This window comes from Epinephelus fuscoguttatus, linkage group LG4 (genome assembly GCF_011397635.1).
Source record: "Epinephelus fuscoguttatus linkage group LG4, E.fuscoguttatus.final_Chr_v1".
Classification (NCBI taxonomy): Eukaryota; Metazoa; Chordata; class Actinopteri; order Perciformes; family Serranidae; genus Epinephelus; species Epinephelus fuscoguttatus.
This window is the reverse complement of record NC_064755.1, coordinates 25,910,910-25,931,586: the sequence shown is the minus strand read 5'-3', so window position 1 is coordinate 25,931,586 and position 20,677 is coordinate 25,910,910. Positions and strand designations below refer to the sequence as shown.

Genomic DNA, 20,677 nt, shown 5'->3' with positions numbered 1-20,677 from the left:
CAAGCTCTCAACTGTCATTTTTATAACCCGCCCCAAGACACCTCAGTCTGTGCAGTCTCAACATCAACAACCAAAGCAACACCTTGCTTACAACCAACGGTGAGACATTTATTAAGGCAGTATCAGTGCTTCAAAAGCAGCCATTCTTCCCACATCAGATTTATTGCAGGCTGTTATTCTCTGACATTGACTACCATGGAGAATGAGGCTTATGCTAACTTGAAAGTGCAGTCTCAGAGCTCGAAGAGTAAACGTTTCATGGTTAAACTCAGCCGTCTCTCCAAAGGCGAACTCTTCTCTCAGTGCCACAGGTTGTGAAGCACAAAATGACACTCAGTTCACCCTGGTCTGTATCAGTCGGTTGCCCGGTAAACCAAATTGGCAAACAAAGATCCATCACCTAGCGTCCGTGTTTACCCACAGTTAAACAACGTGACCAGAGGCTGTGGACCGTTTGTTATCTGTCCTCCCTGATGTTATATTTACAACCCTTTTATGAATCATATGACGATACAGAATGTCCGTGTACCGGTGGGAAATTATTTTCCAAGTCAGTGTGCTTCAAATTACACAACACTGAAGATGAGAACATCTGATATAGCCTTCTCGTTGAGGCATTGTTATTAAATAGGCATGTTTCCCCCCCATCCCATTACTGATACCCACCCAACACACCTAAATATTATTAAATCAGTATATCAGCAACAGAGGTTTGGGCTGCGCAAGTTGAAGATGAGCTGAAGAACTCCTTATTGCCCTACAAATCTGTGAATTAGGTGAAGTGTTTCCATTTTTATGGAGTAGTTTCTAAGGCAATACAGTGCTTGAAATCATAATTAAGCTTTAATGGATTTGTTGGTTCTTCAAAATGCAAGCAGAGGAGCCTGTGCGTCATCTAAATGGGACTTTTATCTCCCTGGTTCATTTTAATGAGAATGGCAATCGAGTGAATTCTGTGTTTGCTGAAGTGCCGTGACATTGGATCTCTCCTCTAAAATATGATAATTAAGTTGACAAATTGATAAAGGATGAGACCATAAATCGACTTTCCGCAAATAAACAATTTGCTCTGCAGTCCACAACTTTTATAATATCTCAAAGTCAAGGACAAACAAAGTCGAGGGAATCGGGACTGTGAAACCCCTCTGTGGTTTGGATGTTGGTTCACAGTAAGTAGGTCAGTTAAAATGACACAGACAGACCTAGATGTGTCTCATCGCCTCTCCCTCTCAGGGAAACTGATCAAGCACCAGACTGCGGGTGGACTGGGCAGACAAAACAAGCTGGCTAAAGACCGTAATCATACAATGCAAAGGGCTTTGATCTGAAGTGGGATTTCATCCATTTGAAATGATAATACACTTAAAAAAAATCCTATTTTATAATGAAGTGTCATTTAATTTTAAAGGACAGCAGACAATTAAGTCCCTTGTTATTAAATAATAGCACATTTGACTGAGTCTTGACTCTGTAGATTTTAGTTTAAAGATCTTTGTATGTATCAAGCCATTAACTTCATTTTAAATGTGTTCTCTCCACTTAGGCAACGTGGTTATAATTTTATGTATATGCAGGTTTTTCTGGGAACAGCGTGCTGTATTCACAATGCATAATCCAGACTTTGCTCCCCACTTCATTTCAGATGCGCAGGAAGGATCTATTGACAGCTGGCTTTGGATGCAAGCAGCAGCATGACTGAAGCTGAGATGCATCTGAATCAAACAGACAGGAACAGCTTCTATCAACTTATGTGTCGAAATAAAAGCATCTCACACATGAAAGGCAGGATCTCCATGGTTTCCCCTGGAGCTGGGCCTCGTTGCCATGGGAGTGGAAGGCGCTATTGCATGAGGAAAAAAAGAAAAGACGGACAGGAAGACAGTGTCATCTTTCCATTTACAGTACCTAATCATGCACAGTTTATTTTGCCTTGAGTTTAAAGATGTTGTCGTCGAGCTGTTATCACAATTTTTCTTTAAAAGTGATTGTAACAGAAGCTCTAGTTGTTATTTTATGTTACATGTTGAGTATTTAATCACCATGATTGTGTTAACATTTGTTAGGACGGTCTAAGGCGAGCATTAATCAAACAAACCCAGCTATTCCTGAGCTCTCACATGACTGCTGTCGTGGCAGTCTGTTTGCCTAACTGTTTAATGGCTATTCAGACAACATTGTGCAAGCCCTGTCCTGATTGTCCTAATGCATTTAACCATCTCATCAGCATGTGCCTGCTCACAAGTGTGATCTGACGCATCACTGGGGGCTACTGAGAAATTAACACACACAACTCGTGTGTCACACAAGGCCTCACAATGGCTTATTATTAGCCTCCACTTTTTACTGGCATCTTGTCAAGAAACCCAATAATCAAGTGACTGATTGCTTACCGTGGCCAGACCACCACGGCGCTCATCACGTGGAGTCCTGCAAAACAGAGCAGGGGTTGAGGGAGTTCAAACACCTTGGTTCTGTTTATATAAGTCTGATCAGATGTGAGGGAGTCCAACCTACAGTATGTTTGGTTTCAGTTGTTATGTACTGAACGGGTCACGCTTGGACTCTGCTCCATGCAGTGCCTGAGGTGATTGAGTGGGTGGTGTAACACAGGGCAGGTGCGCAGGCTAAGTGATGAGTCTGCTACGTGCAGATACGGCATGATTTCCTCTCGGCCTTATCGTAAACTGGGAATTTCTATACAGATAACAACATGTAAGGCGGTTGCATCAGGTTTATTTTGTGACATTGTTAAATAGACATTGTAACAGACCAGACAGAAGCAAGATGAATGACCTAAGTGCTCGCTGTGATGCTGGAAACATCAATAAGGTGGGATATATTTAGACAAATCAAATATTCAGCGTAATTAAACCATAAAGTTACTTATGTGGGTTCTACCAATCATCTCCGCACACAAGCACTGTCATTCAATCACAGGCTAAGCAGATTGTGTCATTAAAAATAACATTTTATACACAAATTAAACTCATTTTCACATGAATCTTTAGTGCCTTACCTTAATTAAATTTTGTAGACTCCAGTGAGTTTGGAGCATCGCCAGGCATTATAAGTGTGTGTGTGTGTGTGTGTGTGTGTGTGTGTGTGTGTGTGTGTGTGTGTGTGTGTGTGTGTGCGTGTGTGTGTGTGTGCGTCTGTTTCAGCCAGGTCTGGTTTCATCTTACGTGATTTGCCCTCGCACAACCTAATGACGCAGCTAAAATATATTGTATAGCCTGCTCATTACTTCCACTACGCTGGTGCAAAGCTAAACACTGAAGGCTGTGTTAGACAGTGGGGGCTCATAAACAGTGATGTTATTGCCTTGAAACAACAATCACTCACAGCATCACTGCTGACATCATGGAATCTTTTGAGCACTTTTAATCAGGTAATTTGATTAAAACTGTTTAATATTGTGAGGGAAGATCAAATTTGGCTTTGGAAAGGATTTAACTGTAGTCTATCAAGTAAGTATGGCATGTATATGCAGTGTGCTCGACTATTAGACAAAGACTGTGTTTTTTAAATGGTCATCTGCGTGTATGCCAGAGGTGGGACCAATTTGTTGTTTTGCAAGTCACAAGTGTCTCAGATCTTTGTACTCAAGTATTAAGCCAAGATTAACAAGTCCCAAGTACAGTCTAAAGTCCTAAACTTTGAGTTTCAAGTCCTAAACAAGTCATAATGCACCCTTCACCAAATGTAATTCAACTTTAACAAAAGTAGTAATTTATGAAATTTACAAAAATCATGTCTGCTTTTTAATTTTTTTTACTCATTTGTCAAAACAAGTTTTTTTTTTGTTGTTTTTTTTTAAAGTTAGCCTACTTATCTGTTGAGCTAACGTTGGCTAAGCATTAGCTTGCTAACTATGTTCATATTAGTCGTGACTTACTGTACTTTGTGCCACTTCAAATGTCAATGTTGGACCCACGCATTTTGCAATCTGAAATGTATTTTTTGTTGACCACCATGTAATTTTTGTATGAAAACAAAATTATCTTTGGTTTAATTTTTTTCAGCTGGTGCTAAGTAATGTACATCCGTACCATTCTACATGGTTCTCTCCTGCAACTCCTCCTGATTGGATGCTGTCAGATTGGTTCAAACAAAGTAGGTCATCTGGCAAATTAAGCAAATTAATCAGCTAGTGTTAGCTGATTCAGGAAATGAACTGATTCCTGGCTAACTGTGTAACATACTTTCTAATCTTTGGGCTTGAGGGAAGGTATCAAGTATTTCCAAGTCATGTTGCAAGTCTGTCAAATTGATTCTAAGGTCAATTTGTGACACAAGTCTAACTAGAGTCCGAGTGACTTGAGTCCGTACCTCTGGTGTATGTAGTGAATAAGCTCAGCCTCTTTCCTCATCAGTTTATGAAAGAAGTTCTTCACTGTGTCAGACATCAGAATACTTCGTCCCAACAACATCATGCCTACGACATCTAAAGGCCATTTTCACAGGACATTCGATCGATAACAGTGGGAGGTGAATAACAAATGACAAAAGAGGTCCACTAGCCCTCGTCACTCCAATTCTAAAGCCAGTGTTGCCCAGAGAACATGGGAAGGTGGAGTGAAGGACCTACCGGTGACAACATTGGTCAAACACGTTTATAGTGACACTTTACAGTGTACGTTATATGTTTTGGCACAGTATACAAGCCTGGCAAAACAGAAAACTAGATAAGGAAATTGGTCTGAACAGACTCATTTATGCTGGAAGCTGTAAAACAGACAGGTGAGATATGGAAGGGGAAGAGAGCAGTTTGCATTTCTCGCTATAAAAACATTTTCTTTCCAATTCATGAAACTAGAGAACACTGACGACGGCTTTGCAGCAGATCGAGAGCTGAATGGAAGTAGGACATTCAAGACATCCAAGTGTACCTGATCTTTTCTGAATGTAGTTGTTGTCAATTCCAGCTCATTACTTTGAAATTGTAAATGTGCATTAGCTGGGAAAAAGGCATCCCGGTGAATGAAGGTAACCAGGCAACTGTATTCAGATACTTGAGATTAAGCCAGTGCACTTCCCCTGTTGCACGTTTGCATTCGTGATGCACAGCTCTTAGAAAGGCAGATGTTCCCTACAGATAATATGAAATCACTTCTAGTGATCAGAGCTAAGTACAAAACACTGAGTTCTGTGCCCACAGGCACAATCCTGTATTACCATTTCTCAGGGTTGCAGTATGTTTTTTATGTTCAAATGGCAAACAAAAAAATGTATAAAATATATATTAGTGTGTGTTTTCATCAAACTGTCGATGTTAATTTCTTATTGAGGTGGTGTTTTCCAGCACATTCTCACTCCGACCTCGTCACATATTGACATTTGGTCACGGCCTTTCCACATTGTCCACATAAGACGTGCAAGGTACCCTGGGTGTGTTGGTTGTTGACGTTCTAGGACACTGTGTCAAGTTCTGCCTGTTACATGCATGTTTGCTTTCAAAATACACTTCTGTTTTCACAGGAAATTTAACATTTACATACAGTCTCTTTTTTCCCTCAACAACAAACACATATGGTTGGGTTTAGGCAACAGAAGCATGTGGCTAGGTTTAGGAAAAAAGAACAGGGTTTGGCTTTAGAATCTAACAGGATGCGTAGACAGCTCTCTCTGGTGAAGGCCAGTGTTTGTTGGACCAATCCAATACGCCCCACCCCCCCACCCCCCCAAGTCACAAGTCACTGCCCAAGCACTGGATTTTCGACTTTGGAGTTTTCTGTTGAAAAATGTCACTGAGAGATCAACTTTTATTTTTATATAGTAGTGGTTCTCAAACTTTTTCAGTCATCCCCCCCGTCAGAAACCAAAAAAAATAAATAAATAAAATTCATGCTTCACCCTTTAACTTTGTAGAAATCATTAACAATAATTGGAGAACCAACTACTTTAAAAGGATCCATGTTGAATTATAGTGATATAAAGGTCAGCATGATTACATCAGCATACCCCTGTTTGTTTTTAATAGAGTTGGTCAGGCATAAGCCCTAAAACCTGGAAGTAATTTAGCATTTTAGCACTCCCGTTTCGTTCATCTCGACGTCAATGGGGGTTTTTCTTTATGGGTTTTTGGTTAGATGCTTGCAATAAGGGTTGTGGTTAACATCAGCTTAACTTTGACCTTTTGTTCTACAACATGAAAAATGCCAATAAATACCCCACTCCAAAATTTTAAAGCCTTCATGTTTCTCAAAAAAGACAGTTGGGAGCAAGTGGCTAGATGAGACTGCAGAGCGTCACCACACCAAACGTGACCTTTCAGCCTCACTTTGGTGGTGACGTTGAAGTCATGCGACCCCGGTGTAGTTCATTTATAGGCTAACATTACTTTTCATCATGATTAAAGTGTGATTTGTGAAGAGTATGACTGTTAGTAAATATAAAGGAAAAATCCCATTGGCTTTTGACGGGGGAATCAGGGTGACGTTGACTTCTGTGCTGGCCTACCAATAAACGCCATCCCCGCAGCATTCTATTTACACTCCATATTTTTCCCCTGGTCATCCATGCCCCATCTGCAGTGGCTCTATGCCCCCAAGTCTGAGAGCCACTGGTTTACACCAGTGAGCTATTAACTATGAAGAGAAAGACAGCTTGATTTAATGGAAAGGGTATGAAGGTGGAGTAGTTAAAAAAAAAAGTTTATTGGTTTGGCTTACATGCATCACAGCATGAAGTCAATACTGAAGATGTTTTCCAGGAATAAACAGTTTTCCAGGCGTAATATGAATTGCTAAAAAAAATCATTATTTGATGCTTTTATTCAGCGCCTATTGATAGGTAACATTTCTGTATGGGCGGCACCAGCTTGGATCAATGCCCTAATGCTGCTGAAACCAATGTGCTATATAAAACCAAACGCCTCTGCTCTTCTGAATGAAGATAGATCAGTGGAAATCCCTCCCAATCCTATCAGCGGTTGACCAGCAAGGGGAATCATGGGTAATTCTCATTTATTACAGGGTATTTCACAGCTGAGTCAACACTCAATACAAAAGTGTCCAACAGTATCAGCCTCCTCACACGATCTGGAAACACATCCTGTTCAGAGAGGTATTGTTGAAAAATGTAGGTTGTCTGTGCGGCATGTTTATGTGTTTCTTTGTCAGAAATGAGATGCTCTTATGTATTACAGTAACACAAAAGCGCGTGCGTTAGGCCTCGCATTGTAGCAACACAAAACCCTCATTTCCATCGAAACAATTGAGAGGGGATTTCAGGTCTTTGTGGCGACGCTGAATCTGTAGTTCAAACTGAAAGTGGATCATGAGCTATATTTGTCCAAAGGCTTTTCTCAGTGGCACAATCCAAACTGTAAAATCTAGTGTAATATTTGCATTATAAAGCATGCATCATTATAGACATTGAGCTTTAAAACCAATCTCCCAGCAGGTTATTATTACGGCGGAAATAGCTATTTATATAGATCCCCTCACACTACTGTATGCTGTTTTGTCATATGCTATATAAGCAGCAGTTGTCAGTCCCCTATCAGAGCTTTCCTGAGTCCTGAGAAACCTATTAATCTTTAACTAGGAGCTATAGTGGCAGCCGGTGCTTTTAAGCCTGATCTTTATTGCTGAAAGCAGCAGGATATATACGCGCCTGGAGTTTACATTAAGAGCTTTTGCTGTGTTCAGTTGAGTAAACATGCATGTATATTGCATAGAGAGGTGCTGTTATTTTTTCTTCAACATAAACAGAGTATGTTTTCTTCAGTGGTTATGTGGGAAAAGGCCTTCATTTTTTATTTAGCCTTTTTGTTGCCTTAATTACTTTTATATTCTAGGCTTAATTGACATTTTCATTCAGAGCTGAAAAAGTCTTGTCACCTAAATGCATGACTATTAAAAGGAAATCTAATGATCTATCTCTGATGCAAAGTATTTTTAAGTCTTACTGATAAATGTATACAACATTACCTCGTGTAAAATACATACTTTTGAACTTGTAGAGCGTTGGTTTCTCTAACGGCCCCAGTTGTTATTAAGTCTTCATGAAATATAACAGTAAGTGTTTTGTATCTTCGTGGGGGGAAAAAAGCAGATAGAGCTTCTTTTGTGCACCGATTAAAATTATGCATACCCAACAGTGAAAACTCCCCTCTAAGGTTTCTGGTTTCTAGTGATATTTTTAATCATCGGAAAGGTCAGGAAGAAAACAACAGGCTTAGGAGAAATACGAGACAGTGGTTGTCTCACGCCAGCTGATGCTGCAGCCACATTAACACACCAAGGAATGAAAAGGCTGTAAATCATTATACGAACATTTTTGTCTTTGTTTATAAAAAAAAAAATTATCAGGTGGAGATTAAGTTTTTGTTGGTAATGTTTTTCTTTTTCTGAAATGATCTTTAACCTGAGTGCTGGATTCTGAGAATGCATATGGAGATAATTGTGTGAACATATATCTGCAAAACTTGTGAGCATTGTGTTGTTCTGAAATGTATTAAAGACAAACAACCTCTTTATTTTCCATAATTTAATCATTATAAAATCTCATTTTACAATACAAAAATGAAAATAAATAATCCCATACATAAATAAACAGTTAAGAAAGTGCTTCATGATGTCACTATGCTAGAAAGAGGCAAATCACAGTCACCTAGGAGATAGTCTCTTTTCAGGGTGGACATTTTGTTCACCACTTTAAAGCGGAGGGACCGCTGGCTGAGGTCCTCCTCTGCGATGCTATCAAAGAAGAAATCCTCATTGAAGATGGGATTGCGGCTCTTTCTGATGACTGTGCTGCGTTGCTTCTGGAGTTTTCCCGGCACCAGAGAGAGGCTGACGCTGCAGTTGATAATCTTGGGGTCTACAGAGAGAGGATAGAGGCCCTCGGCGCTGATCAGTCGAACCCGTAGCCTTTGGTTATCCGGGCAGTACTCTGCTGAGAGTCTCAGGCTGCCATCCTTCCCTATGGGTGCCATTCTCTCCTTCATTACCCTCTCTCTGTGCAGAGTCAAGTCTATGGGGAAGATGTTGGGTGGCGCCAGGCTGCAGCTGCTGGGCAAGCCTTCAGCTAACCCATCTGATGCCCTCCTCATAACATTGGGGCTATTGTCTGTGGAGCTGCCTTCATCTGTGGACAGGGAATTGTTCCTGGACACCATTGCCTTCCTCATGTTCTTTGACAACAGCAGTTCATGGCTCAGTGCTTTGAAGAGGGAAGACTTGGCAGGGCACCTGGTCAGCAGTGGCGAGCTGAAAGGAGAGGATTCAGTAGAGGAAGTCGTATCGCTGTCCAGAGTGGCCTGCCAGTTCAGGGTGTATCCTCTCGGGGAAAGCCTGGAGGTCAGGGTGTTAAGGCTGAATGAGGAAGGAGAGGAGGAGGGCGAGGTGGAGGGGGAGACTTTGGAGCACACGCTGGATCGACTCCTGGGCAGCAGCAGGGGAGAGGAGCCAGGATCAGAGTGGAAGAGAGACTCCTTCCTCCTGGTGTGGGGGCTTTCCAGTAAGGTGCAAAAGCCATAGCAGGTCTGAGCTTTAGGCATGTGTGGAAGTGACAAGGCAGCCTGGCTCTGGGGATCGGCATTGGTGGTCTCCTCGTCACTGCAGCCGTCATAGGGACTCTCATCCACGCTCTCCACCTGGATAATATGCGAGTTGATGGGCTCATAACGTGTCACTTCTATTTCAGGCCTCTCGCAGGGAGACACCTTGATAACGCGAGCAGCTCGGCTGTGCTCTGCGTTTTTCATCTCCTGCAGGGATGGGATTGTAGGGGGGATGCAGAACTCTGGGATGTTGTCAGGCGTGATGACATTAGGACACAGGGAAATCCTTTTGGGTTTGAAGCCTTTTTCTCCAAACATGATGTCACCAATTTTAAAGCTGAGCTCTGCTGATGGGACAGGCAGGTTAGATCTCTCCACTGACACACGGATCTTCTCCACCACCCACATGGGTCCTCTGGTAGAAATCATGAAACTCTGAAATCAAAAAGATATGCTTGTAAGTTGCCGCACTGTGTTTTGAAATCCACACACAAGAAAGTCTATAAAAGGAGAATGTGTCGTAATATCTAAAGTCTAAACTTTGCAAGGAGGTTTTCTTACCTTGTATTCTGAAGATAGGGATAATCCACAAGTTTATCCTGAACAGGATGAATAGATCCAGCTCAAAGTTCAAGCTGCTGTAAGAAATCTCAGAGGCTCTCTTGACAGCAGATGAAGGTTCTCTCTTGTCAGGACCAGCACATCTGTGGCTGTTTGAGAGACAAAGACAGTTTAAATGAAGCAGGAAACCAGTGAATGTAACACACGCCCCCTGTGCTGCTCAAACAGGATCCTCCCTCTCTCCTTGGTCACTGGTTCCCATGGAAATATCCAAACCACAACAGAGCTCAGTGCCCCTGTATTAACTGTTGTACTGTGTTAGCGAGATAAGCTCACTACTTCAAGAGTGGAAAACAGTTTTTAAGCAAATGTTAGGTCTTTCATTCATGTGTTTGTTTTCCATTTATTTAAATTAGATGGTGTGTATGACCTTGTTCTGTGAACATAAACAAGGTGATCTGATAAGATAGTAATTCTAAAGTTTAGAACATCAAGTGCCATTACCTTTTTAGAGGCAGACGTTCAAGGGATAAAGCTAGCCTAGCTTTACTATGTGTAGGAGAGCTCCTGTTAGAAAATAGGAACTTCAGTTGTATGAAAAAAATATGCAGTTAATGTTTTTTTGATTGAACTTAGCAATGTAAGTAAGAGGAACTATTCCTGGAAAAGTAAACTGGCTTCCTAAAAAAGAGGTTAATTCAACAAGATGCTGAGTTGAGCCAACTTTAAAGTTCATGTTTGTACAACTCAAGATATCAGTACAACTTTGTTGGTTTTACCAGTTATTCAGTTGTCTCAACAAGGGTTTAGATTCGTTCAACTTGAAATGTCTTTCTAGTATTATTAAAAAGATTAAACTTAAAGTATTACTGCAAGTTCATGGGGCTAATTTGCCAGCGTTATCTTTGTGATACCAACTTTTTAGTTTGAGTCTAAGGAACTCAGATATATGTGCAAACAATAGAAGTTTCTTTGCTTGCCAAATTCAACAATTTCAGGCAGCAAGGTTACAAATTATTTTAAGATGGACCAGCTTGTTCTTTTTTTACGGTAATTTATAAATACATTCATATATGTTTATATTTTTGTTTTTTATTTAACACATACAAAATATAGGCTACAAAACAAGTCAAGATAAATATTAAAAAAATAAATAAATAAATGATACAATTTAGCATCAATGGTGGAAATGATGTTATAACACAATCAAATACAAGAAGGAACAATAGAGGAACCATTATACTGAAAATCAAAAGAGCAAAAATATTTTTTAATGAAAAGGCAACCAAAAGGCAAACATAAAGGAGAAACAAATCAGATAAACAAATGAGGAGCACAAAAGAGCAAGATAAGAGACTATTGAATTTTATCGGCTATATTATAGTGTGTTGAAGTTGGCTGGTTGGCAAAGTTTTATATGAACACAGTAAGAGAGGAAGTGCATCTTTTCCAGTTACAGGTAGGCTAGCTGTGAATGTGATATTTGAACAAAGTAAATAAAAGATTAACAGTATCTCAAGGTTGCACATGCATCCAGGTTGCACATGAAATTAACTATATCACTGTAAGTAAATGATGGTAGGCGACAGTATATTGTCCATTTTTAGTGACAAGCAGTTGTGAATGTCAGACCAAAACAAATTAGCATATAAATTATCAATGGTTTAATCTTCCGAGGAGCAAAAGGTGCAAGGATCTACTTTAAATTTAAAAATTTTTCATGATGAAAATCACCAACAGTGTAAATTTTAGTTCTTGGTTTAAAAACCATACTAACCATTCTGTTATCGCGTTTTTAATCTATCAAGTTAACATCGCCTCCTTTTAGAGCAGGCGGGCAAAGTGCAATCAAAGAAAACTGCATCTTGCTTTATATCATATGAAGTCTTTGATGCACGTGATGTGCCCCAACAGTTTGTTAGCCTTTTGATAAAGACACTCACAAAACTCAAAACTCAGATGAGTACAGGAGCCCTGACTGAAGTCCTTGTAGTATTGAAATAAATGTGGCATGTGCTATTGATTTAACTGTCTGTTTTTAGTTTATTATATATTTGCTCATTCCACTTCACTGATGTTATATCATTCTCATTTATAAAAGAAATAATAAGAGTCTGGACACATTTTTATTGCTTCGCCACTTTCTTTGCTTGACTTTGAAAATTTTAGATAGAAATTGCATCATTACATATAACATCCCCTGTCATTCAGCCTGATATATCTGGTTCTTAGACTTGGAATTTAAAGTGACATCTTGCGGAGGTGAATAATGAATGTCATATTTATATAGGATATATATGTGTATATAGTGTGTACTCATCCATCAACGAACCATTCACCGTTCCAGAAGAACTGCAGTGTTGGTGGGGCAGATCATAATGTCTCTATCAGAGATGTGGCTGCTGAAAAGTCAACATCCGTGTTAAAGAGGACAATGAGAGCATTGATTTATATCCAGTCACACTGAACATTGCTCCTTAGGTCTCCACTGAAACACTTCAATGTAAGTGCTACCCTCTTGTGGTGGCTCAAGAAGCAGCTTTATTAAGACTGATCACCAAAATGCAGGACAAAAAGCTGTGTTTGTGTAGGGTCTTCACTGGAACAGGTGTAACTTGACATTTAGTGTATATCAACTAAAAAATAAAAACAAAAACTTGTAAACAGTGCAGCTGAACAAGTCAAACTTGTGTCTGTTCTGCTTCTTTTTTGTCCGATTACACTAAGATGCAAATGCACAGGAAGAGTTCCTTCACTTTTGTCCCTTGGCTTTCCATCGTTCTCTTCTGAAAAGTGTTGAGGGACAGTGGAGTGATCCTGTCAAAAAGCTCCACTCTGTCCTGGCCAAGGTTCAAGTAGGGTAACTTAGTTACCATGTGTTACCGGGCACCGAAGAAGAGAGTGATGTCAGTGCTAACACCTATACCTGGAAAGTGTCCTAAATGAGGGAACTTCTCAGAAATGTTTTTCCAAAATGTCCAAGCCACATCAGGAATTCAAGCAAATCAATCAAACATCTTGTACCTCTCAAACCAAGTGTGAGGGTAGAATGAAATTGCAGTCAGTTATAAAGATGCTAAAAACAATTAGCTGTATTTGTATGGAATTTTATGTAATCTAAAGGTGATCATAACATATAACAAACACATGCTCGGACATACATGCCTGCTGTGGGTGTGTGTGTGAGCATGTTTGTGCACAATAGCTGCAAGCATCAACATCATGAATGCAGTTTTACTTTAATTTAATACAGCATGCATACTAATTGGCAGGAGGAAAAGGTTTAAAGGTCAAAGTTCATGTTGTGTGGCTGCCATCAACAATAGATCGTAGGAAGCAGCTCAGCATTTTCTGATAATCAGAAGCAAAAACAATATCCATGCAGGCCAGAGAGACAGATGACCAACCCCAAAATCATAATGTAGATTGATTTCTTCTCCTAATGTCTGAGCTAATCTTTGCACGGATGCTTGAGTGTCTCCATCAGGGGGCAGTGTACGCTCAGGTTAAAAAACAAGAGTACACCCACTGAGATAATAAACCGAGAGGGAGATGTTAGTCTGACTGATAGCCTGCATTAAATACTCTGTAATTATCACAAAGATCCGCAAAACTGTAAATCCAGCCAAAATGACCTCATAAAATACTGAATTAGAGCGCATTGGTTATGAATTCATTCCTCACCCTGCAGAAAACCTCCAACAAAACCCTCTCTCTTAACAATCTGAACAGGTTACATGCTCTTTTCTGGATGCCATTCCTTTGACATGTTCTTTTTTTATTTGCCAGGTATAGGCCAGGTGATGTTGCTTCAGCAGCACAGTGCACTGTCCTACACTGATGTCTGCTGACACGCTTTCAGCAGGTGTACTTCACTGCACAAATTCAAAGCATTTTCAAAATAAGAGGGAACTCATTCAAATCTTTGGTGCGTTGATCTGTAATCATGCACACACTGCATTCCTATCAGGTCTATTTTATCTCGCAGGATTGCTCATGCATATCAATCAGCCCACTCCTGAGCCTTTAAAACCCTATCCTGATCTGGCAACATTTATGATTATCACAAACCGTGGGTGACTGTGACGCCGCTTCCTTCTTTTTTTTTTTTTCTCGGCGCATAGATATGCGCTCGTTTTTCTTTTTTTCCCATCTCTCTCCACTGTACGATAAACGAGGAGGGGCTTGATGCCGTGGAGGAGGCAGGCAGGCAGGCAGGCAGGCTGAGCTGACCCGCTTGCGGTGTGTGTGTGTGTTGCGTGTGTGCGTGTGTGTGTCGCCTAGCCTACATCCAAGCCAGGTCGCATGCATTAACGAGTGACAGACATCAGGTAGGATTTCGCCTTTTTCTTTCTTTACATTTGGTGCTTTTTTCAAACCCTGGCGCTGTTGTTGAAGGTGCTGTTCCTCCCAATCGGGCTCACTACAGGGGAGGCGGACCGCTCGATGTTGGCTCAGCAGAAGCGCTGAAAACATTTCATATTAACAGCCTGCAGACGACCTTTTCACATGATCGGTGTGATGTGCTCCACTTCAGCGTCTCCTTGCTCTTCTTTGGATCTAACACCAGTCGATCTGCTTCATCTGGTGCCTTATTATAAGCCTGTCAAATCTGTTTCTCCGCCTAACGTGTGACTGACTGCTTTTGACATTGACAGATAAGAGGTAATATATTTCATTGACCTACTTGTTTGGCGTTTGTTGCTGCATGTTTAATGCGTAGGCTCGTTGAATTTGGTGCTTAGAAGTGGGCTAAATTGGCAACTAATGCTGCCCATCGCTCCAGCATCCTCGCTGCTCTGCAAAGAAATGTGCTGTACAGTAACTTGGACTTGACCTGAATGTTATCTGGATGGGCTCAACATCAAAGCTGTGTGAGGCTGTAGTGCGCATGCAGGGATGTAACCACTGATGATTTACAGTGGGCTGACAGAAATGTGGGCAGAATAGGCTGGGGACTCTATAATGGTCAGTTTGGTCAAGTTTGTTAAGACTGCCAAAGCTTGCCAGCCCACTAATCCTTTGCTCCTGTGATAAAATTCTGCTATTTCATGGATCCCTGTTGGAAAATTCCTTATTGTATCCTGACACCTGCCTGCTTGCAGAGGTCGGGACTGCATGCTCACATGGATATACCCTCTCCTCCAAGACACCAGCAGGGAGCATGTGCATCCTCAGATTGAAGGACATGACTCCTTAGGCCGCCCTGCTGCCTCGTACAGATGTGTGTGTGCTGCACTTGTGTGGAGATATTTTATGAGCTGTGACGTGATTGTTTCACACAGGTACAAGGCATTAAATGTTACTCCAACACTGATTGTGTGAAGGAGCCACACAGCACACCCCCCTATATAGTATCTTTCCATGGTTGGTTTTACATGCAGTACATTAGTTTGTGGAACAAGTATATGAGTGTTGGGTCGACTCCCTATGCCAAACCACATTAGCTACACGTCAGCCGCTTTCGACATTTACTGAAGAGGCTTTTGGCTGCTGTGACCAACTGTTTGCAAAGAAATTCACCCCACCCTTCTACAGTATAGAGCAGCTGAGCATTTTCCACAGCATGAGAGGCATCTTGGATTGTTAAGGGTCAATTCAAGGATACTCATGCTGTGAGGGGGATTTCAAACTGATATTGAAGAGTGACATCTTTTGCTTTGAGTGATGTAACGAGAAGAGTCAAGCTATATCAGCGTGATGGAGACAGCTGTGATTCTGGATGGCTTTATACAGTAAGGCACCACTGAGGGTGCCGGAGGAGGAGCCATACTAAAAAATGTGCTCCCTGGTGGTACTGTAAGGCATGAATTAGTGTAAGTAAAAACATCCACCTACCACAGTGTAGGGCAGGGAGACACACCTTGGTTACCCCGGGGGCCTCTTTGGTAAACGACAAAAGATCAGGGGCCGACAATATTTATTAACAATATTTATCAGTATATATAATAAATGAATTGCCTGTTTTCAGCCTTTAAGCATTTGCTCTCCTCACTCATGTTCGCCTAAAGGCAAAGCCGTGTACAGGTCAGGTGTATGCAGGGGTGTTTCTAGGATTTGAGGACATTCGAGGCTTAGCCTAGACCGCTGTCAGACACTCTGGCTCCTTATTTACATTCAAATTACAACTTATTTTCACTGTGAACTTGAAAATAGTTGGCCGGCCACCTGGCACCCCATTGACTGCCACATTTGGCCCACGGGCAGCAAACTGAGTATCATTTCTGTAGGGATGCTGTATGTAGCATCACCAGTGTTAGTGTGTTGCTTCAAGAATTTATATAATTTCACACACAATCTTTCTGTGTGTTAAGTATCAGTGAAATGCTTGACACGCTCTGCAACGTGTAGAGTGCATATGGTGTCTCAGAACCAAATAGGCTGGATGTTGACAGGTGATGATGTAAGGCATCGCTAATATTGGCTTGGTGCTGAAGATATAGAGGCTTCAGTGAATAGCTTTGCTTCAATAGAGCAATGAAATGTGTCTGTTATCAAAAATATTGACAATTAATCTTAATGCTAACGTGTTCTGGTTTATGTCTGCAGCACCTTATCAATGATAAAGATGACAACATTCACATTATGGGGATATTTTGTGACATTTTATTTTTATCTGTAATGTAAGTTAACCTATTTTTAAATCAGGTCATAGGGTCACATGTGCATTCCTGATCGTGTCTGGAAAACTATTTCTGCCAATCTGTAGATTGGCAGAATGTGTCAATAGAGAATAATCTCCAGATTACATAGTGCTGGAATGGCTTTATGGGTCGTAAATACCTTCCTTTATAATGGAATTGAGCCGGATTGTCTATAGGATTAATGTATTTATGTTTAGACTAGCCATAACAGATTTGCTTATTGTGTGTGCATATATGTGTTTGTTTTTGTGTCTGTGGATGCACATAGTGTTTGCAGCAGTGAGAACAAATAACCATTCAGATGTCTCATTTTGTGGAGATACGAAGCTATGTAAATCTTAGCGGTGGTACACTGCACCTGTTGGTTCACAGTATAAGCCCCTTGCTTGCCCATGTTTAATACAGAAGCGGAGACCTTCACAATCTGAGCATCTACAATGAGTACTGCACACTTTTTCCCACCACACAGCACACAGATATAATTAGATCACAGCACCACCGATGTCACAAGCTCACATGCAGCATGCATCTGCCAGCGGCTACTGATAAAAGCTTGCTGTTCCATCAAACAAAACACTAGATACTACTCACAAGACCCAAAGGTTATAAAATCAATGTTTGGAAGCCTGTGCCAAGAGAAAATCAGAAAAGTTTTTAGCTTGAAACGAAAAAGTAGCACAAACTCGTAGATAACGTCAACATTCTACATTTCCTCCTGCCTAAGCTTTTGAAATATAGATACAGCAATTTCGCTTTGCAGTGGTAATTAAAACCAAGCACTATTTAAACGGTGCCTTTTTCCCACTCATTGCCAGCTATTGAAGAGGCCATTACCACAGTGATTCCGTATTATGGGAAGCTATTAAGGGTATCTCTGCTACAACAACTTTAGTTCACTCTTTCAACTCTGCGCCTAATTTACTGGGAATCACAAGTCCCAGACATGGTCTTTAAATGTACCGCGTGCTCTCATGAAGAGCTTTTAGACAGTTTTCTTCCAAATTGTGCAACCCGGGGAGAAACACGCAATCCTTAAACTGTTCCATAAATAACTAAAACAAGGTCATGCATTCCCAAGTAAGTATTTTGATCCACAACGTGTTGAAAACAAGCAATTGTTAAAGACAAAGCCTCAACTGTATTTCCATGCTGTTCATTAGAAAGTGATTTTCTTCTCAGCTGTTGCAGTTGCTCCATCATCAGGAATACATTCCTGGTCGGAATTCCCCAGGAAATGTTCAGCTGGGGGGGTGGGAAGTTTTGAGAGTCATTGGAGAGTGTGATTGTTGAACCATATTTAATGCATGAGAGTGTGGGAGGTGGAAACTAAAACACACCCCATGCTGTCACTGTGACCCAGCCTTTGTGTTTCGTGTTTACCGGTGAAATAGATCTCTCCTATGTATTTTCTCACCACTGTCTCTCTGTGATCTTAGCCTCTTTAGGGCCTGGCTCTCCTCCAGATCTGTTTCTATAGAACAAGAGGTAGATGTATAAGCTGGCTGCCATTCTCTTTTCTTTACTAAGACATCAATCTGATTTCATAATTTCCCGTATTTTTCCTCCAACAGATGACTGTGGCAGGCAGTCAATATGTGGGAGCTATAATGCAGATGGGCCATTTTTTCATCAGCAAACACTTGACCACATTCCCAATGTGCTTTCAGATTTGAAGTTAGGTTGATCTCATATTAGATTAAAGTGGCTTCATGCTCGATTAATAATTGTCAGCCATTATACAAATGTCTATCAGTATTAGTGCTTCAGCAAGTCACCCAATTGTTGATCCTGTAATGTGAAGCAGTTGCTAGTTGCTATGCTAGTTTTATTGTACTGTTTTAATTCACCCCTCCAAGAATCACCACCTGAACGTGGCGGAGATGTCTGGAAGTCCCTTTTATACCTCCGCGATAGCTGTGGCTGGAGGCATTATGTTTTCAAGTTGTTCGTCCATCCATCCCATTCATGTGAATGTGATAAATCAAAAGGGAATTTCTTCATATTTGGCACAAACATCCGCTTGGACTCAATGTTGAACTGATTAGATTTGGTGGTCAAAGGTCAAGGTCACTGAAACTGGCATCCATGTCATTCTAGTGAATGTAATGTCAAGAAGAGGGACTATCTTTATATTTGGCACAAATATCCACTTGGATTCAACATTAAACTGATCAAACTTGGGAGGTCACAGGTTCAGGTCACTATGACCTCATCTGTCTCATTCTCATGAATGTGATATCTCAAGAACGCCTTGAGTGAATTTCTTAAATTTGGCACAAACACCCACTTGGACTCAATGTTGAACTGATTAGACTTTGTTGGTTAAAGGTCAAGGTCACTGTGACTTGGCATCCATATCATTCTCGTGAATGTAATGCCAAGAGGGCCTTGAGAGAATTTCTTCAAATTTGGCACAAACATCCACTTGGATTCAATGTTGAACTGATCAGACTTTGGTGGGCAAAGGTCAAGATCACTGTGACCTTGCATCCATGTCATTCTAGTAACTGTGATATCAAGAAGGCCTTGAGAGGATTTCTTCAAATTTGGCACAACTGTCTCACTTGGATGAACTGAATAGATTTTGGTGTTCAAAGGTCACTGTGACCTCACAAAACATGTTTTTGGTGATAACTCAAGAATTAATACAACAAAATGATTAAAAAAAAATTTACATAATTCCAGCTAATGCCTAATAGAATAAAACAATGAAGTGATGACATTTTATATCCAAAAAGTCAAAGGTCAGCTTCACTGTGACATCATAGCGTTCTGCAAAAACACTTTTCTGGCTGTTATACAACGCCATAACTGAGGAACAGAAGGGGAGACATTTGGCCAGACACTGAATTGGTGGCTCTAATCTTGGGTGCCTGTCTTTAAAACTGTGGTGACTGTATAGATCTTCTGCGCTGTCCGGTTTAAGATGTGAGTGAAGCACATTTTAGAATATGTAGCTTCTTTACAGCAAAAATTCATATATGAAGCATTGTCAACTGTAATGGCTATGAGTCTGGACAGACATGGGTGTAAACTGTAACGGCAACTTGACAGGTTTGTGGAGGTGTACAACCGCAAGGCAGTAATTCTATTGTTTCTTGACTGATGGTAAAAAGGAAGAAAACTGTTGATTGTTGTTTCCTCTTTCCATTTTTGATCAGATCAGCTGATCACATGCAGGACATGACATATTTTATTGTTGTTGAGCATAACGTGAAAAACAAAAGCTCACAGAGCTGGCAGTGGTCGCTGATACTGTACTTAGCGAGTATTTACTGTACATGTGGTCTGAACTGATGCGGCTGTGCTAGTGATGCGTAAGCAGACTCAAGAAGTAGGTCAGTAGATGCAGGCATGGTGTGCTTCAGGTCAGAGGCAGTGGCACAGCCGTTGGCACTTCTCATCAGCGGGTTAAATGAGATGCCAGTTTGAAGTAGCAGATGACAGGTCTGACTTCCCAGTCATGCACACAGTACATGGTCCCAAATTGGGTTAGTGGCATAAAAGAAAAGAGGAGGTGTGATCTGAGGGTTCCCTGAGCACCAGCTGTCAGCTTAAGTAAATAGCTGTCTACTTACCTTTGGCTGCCTGGCTCCTTTTTATATATGAATTAGAGTGAATGTAGGTACATTTTTTCGATTGTGATTAATTTAATTAATATTCTTTTACCTAATCTCTTCTTGTGTGGGTGTGTGTGTGTGTTGAGGTTTGGCTATTCTGTTGAATAGTAATTTAGCCCTGAGCGATAAAGACTTGAGTATTTTTTGCAGAAATTTAAATTGTTTCTTGTTGTGCAAATTGCGTAAATTACTTTATTAGCATTCAGTTGTACTAGAGAATAAGTGTGCAATTAACGCAACTTCATTTTGTTACGTCTCTGTTTTGGTGCTACAGAGAAACACTGTAATGATCAGGAACATGACCCACTCTGCCTGAGGGAAAGTGATTACCAGTACTAAAGATC

At 40.8% G+C, this 20,677-nt stretch overlaps 2 protein-coding genes across 5 annotated transcripts in view; one reads left to right on the top strand and one right to left on the bottom strand.

The window, feature by feature from the left end:
- Positions 1-8,548: 8,548 nt before the first annotated feature.
- On the bottom strand, positions 8,549-10,218 carry c2cd4a (C2 calcium dependent domain containing 4A). Its single transcript, XM_049574915.1, has 2 exons — positions 10,070-10,218; positions 8,549-9,943 (listed from the first exon to the last, which is right to left on the bottom strand). The coding sequence occupies exon 2, from the start codon at positions 9,935-9,937 to the stop codon at positions 8,576-8,578; it is 1,362 nt and encodes a 453-aa protein (XP_049430872.1). The 5' UTR covers positions 9,938-9,943; positions 10,070-10,218; the 3' UTR covers positions 8,549-8,575.
- Positions 10,219-14,239: 4,021 nt separating this feature from the next.
- tln2b (talin 2b) overlaps positions 14,240-20,677 on the top strand; it is a 112,603-nt gene continuing 106,165 nt past the window's right edge. For 3 of the 4 annotated variants that reach the window (XM_049574914.1, XM_049574913.1, XM_049574910.1), the window contains exon 1: positions 14,240-14,400. The gene's annotated coding sequence lies outside the window, so the exon portion shown is untranslated. Of the gene's footprint in view, positions 14,401-14,529; positions 14,735-20,677 lie in introns of those variants that run through there. The other variant, XM_049574911.1, reaches the window with a different exon arrangement.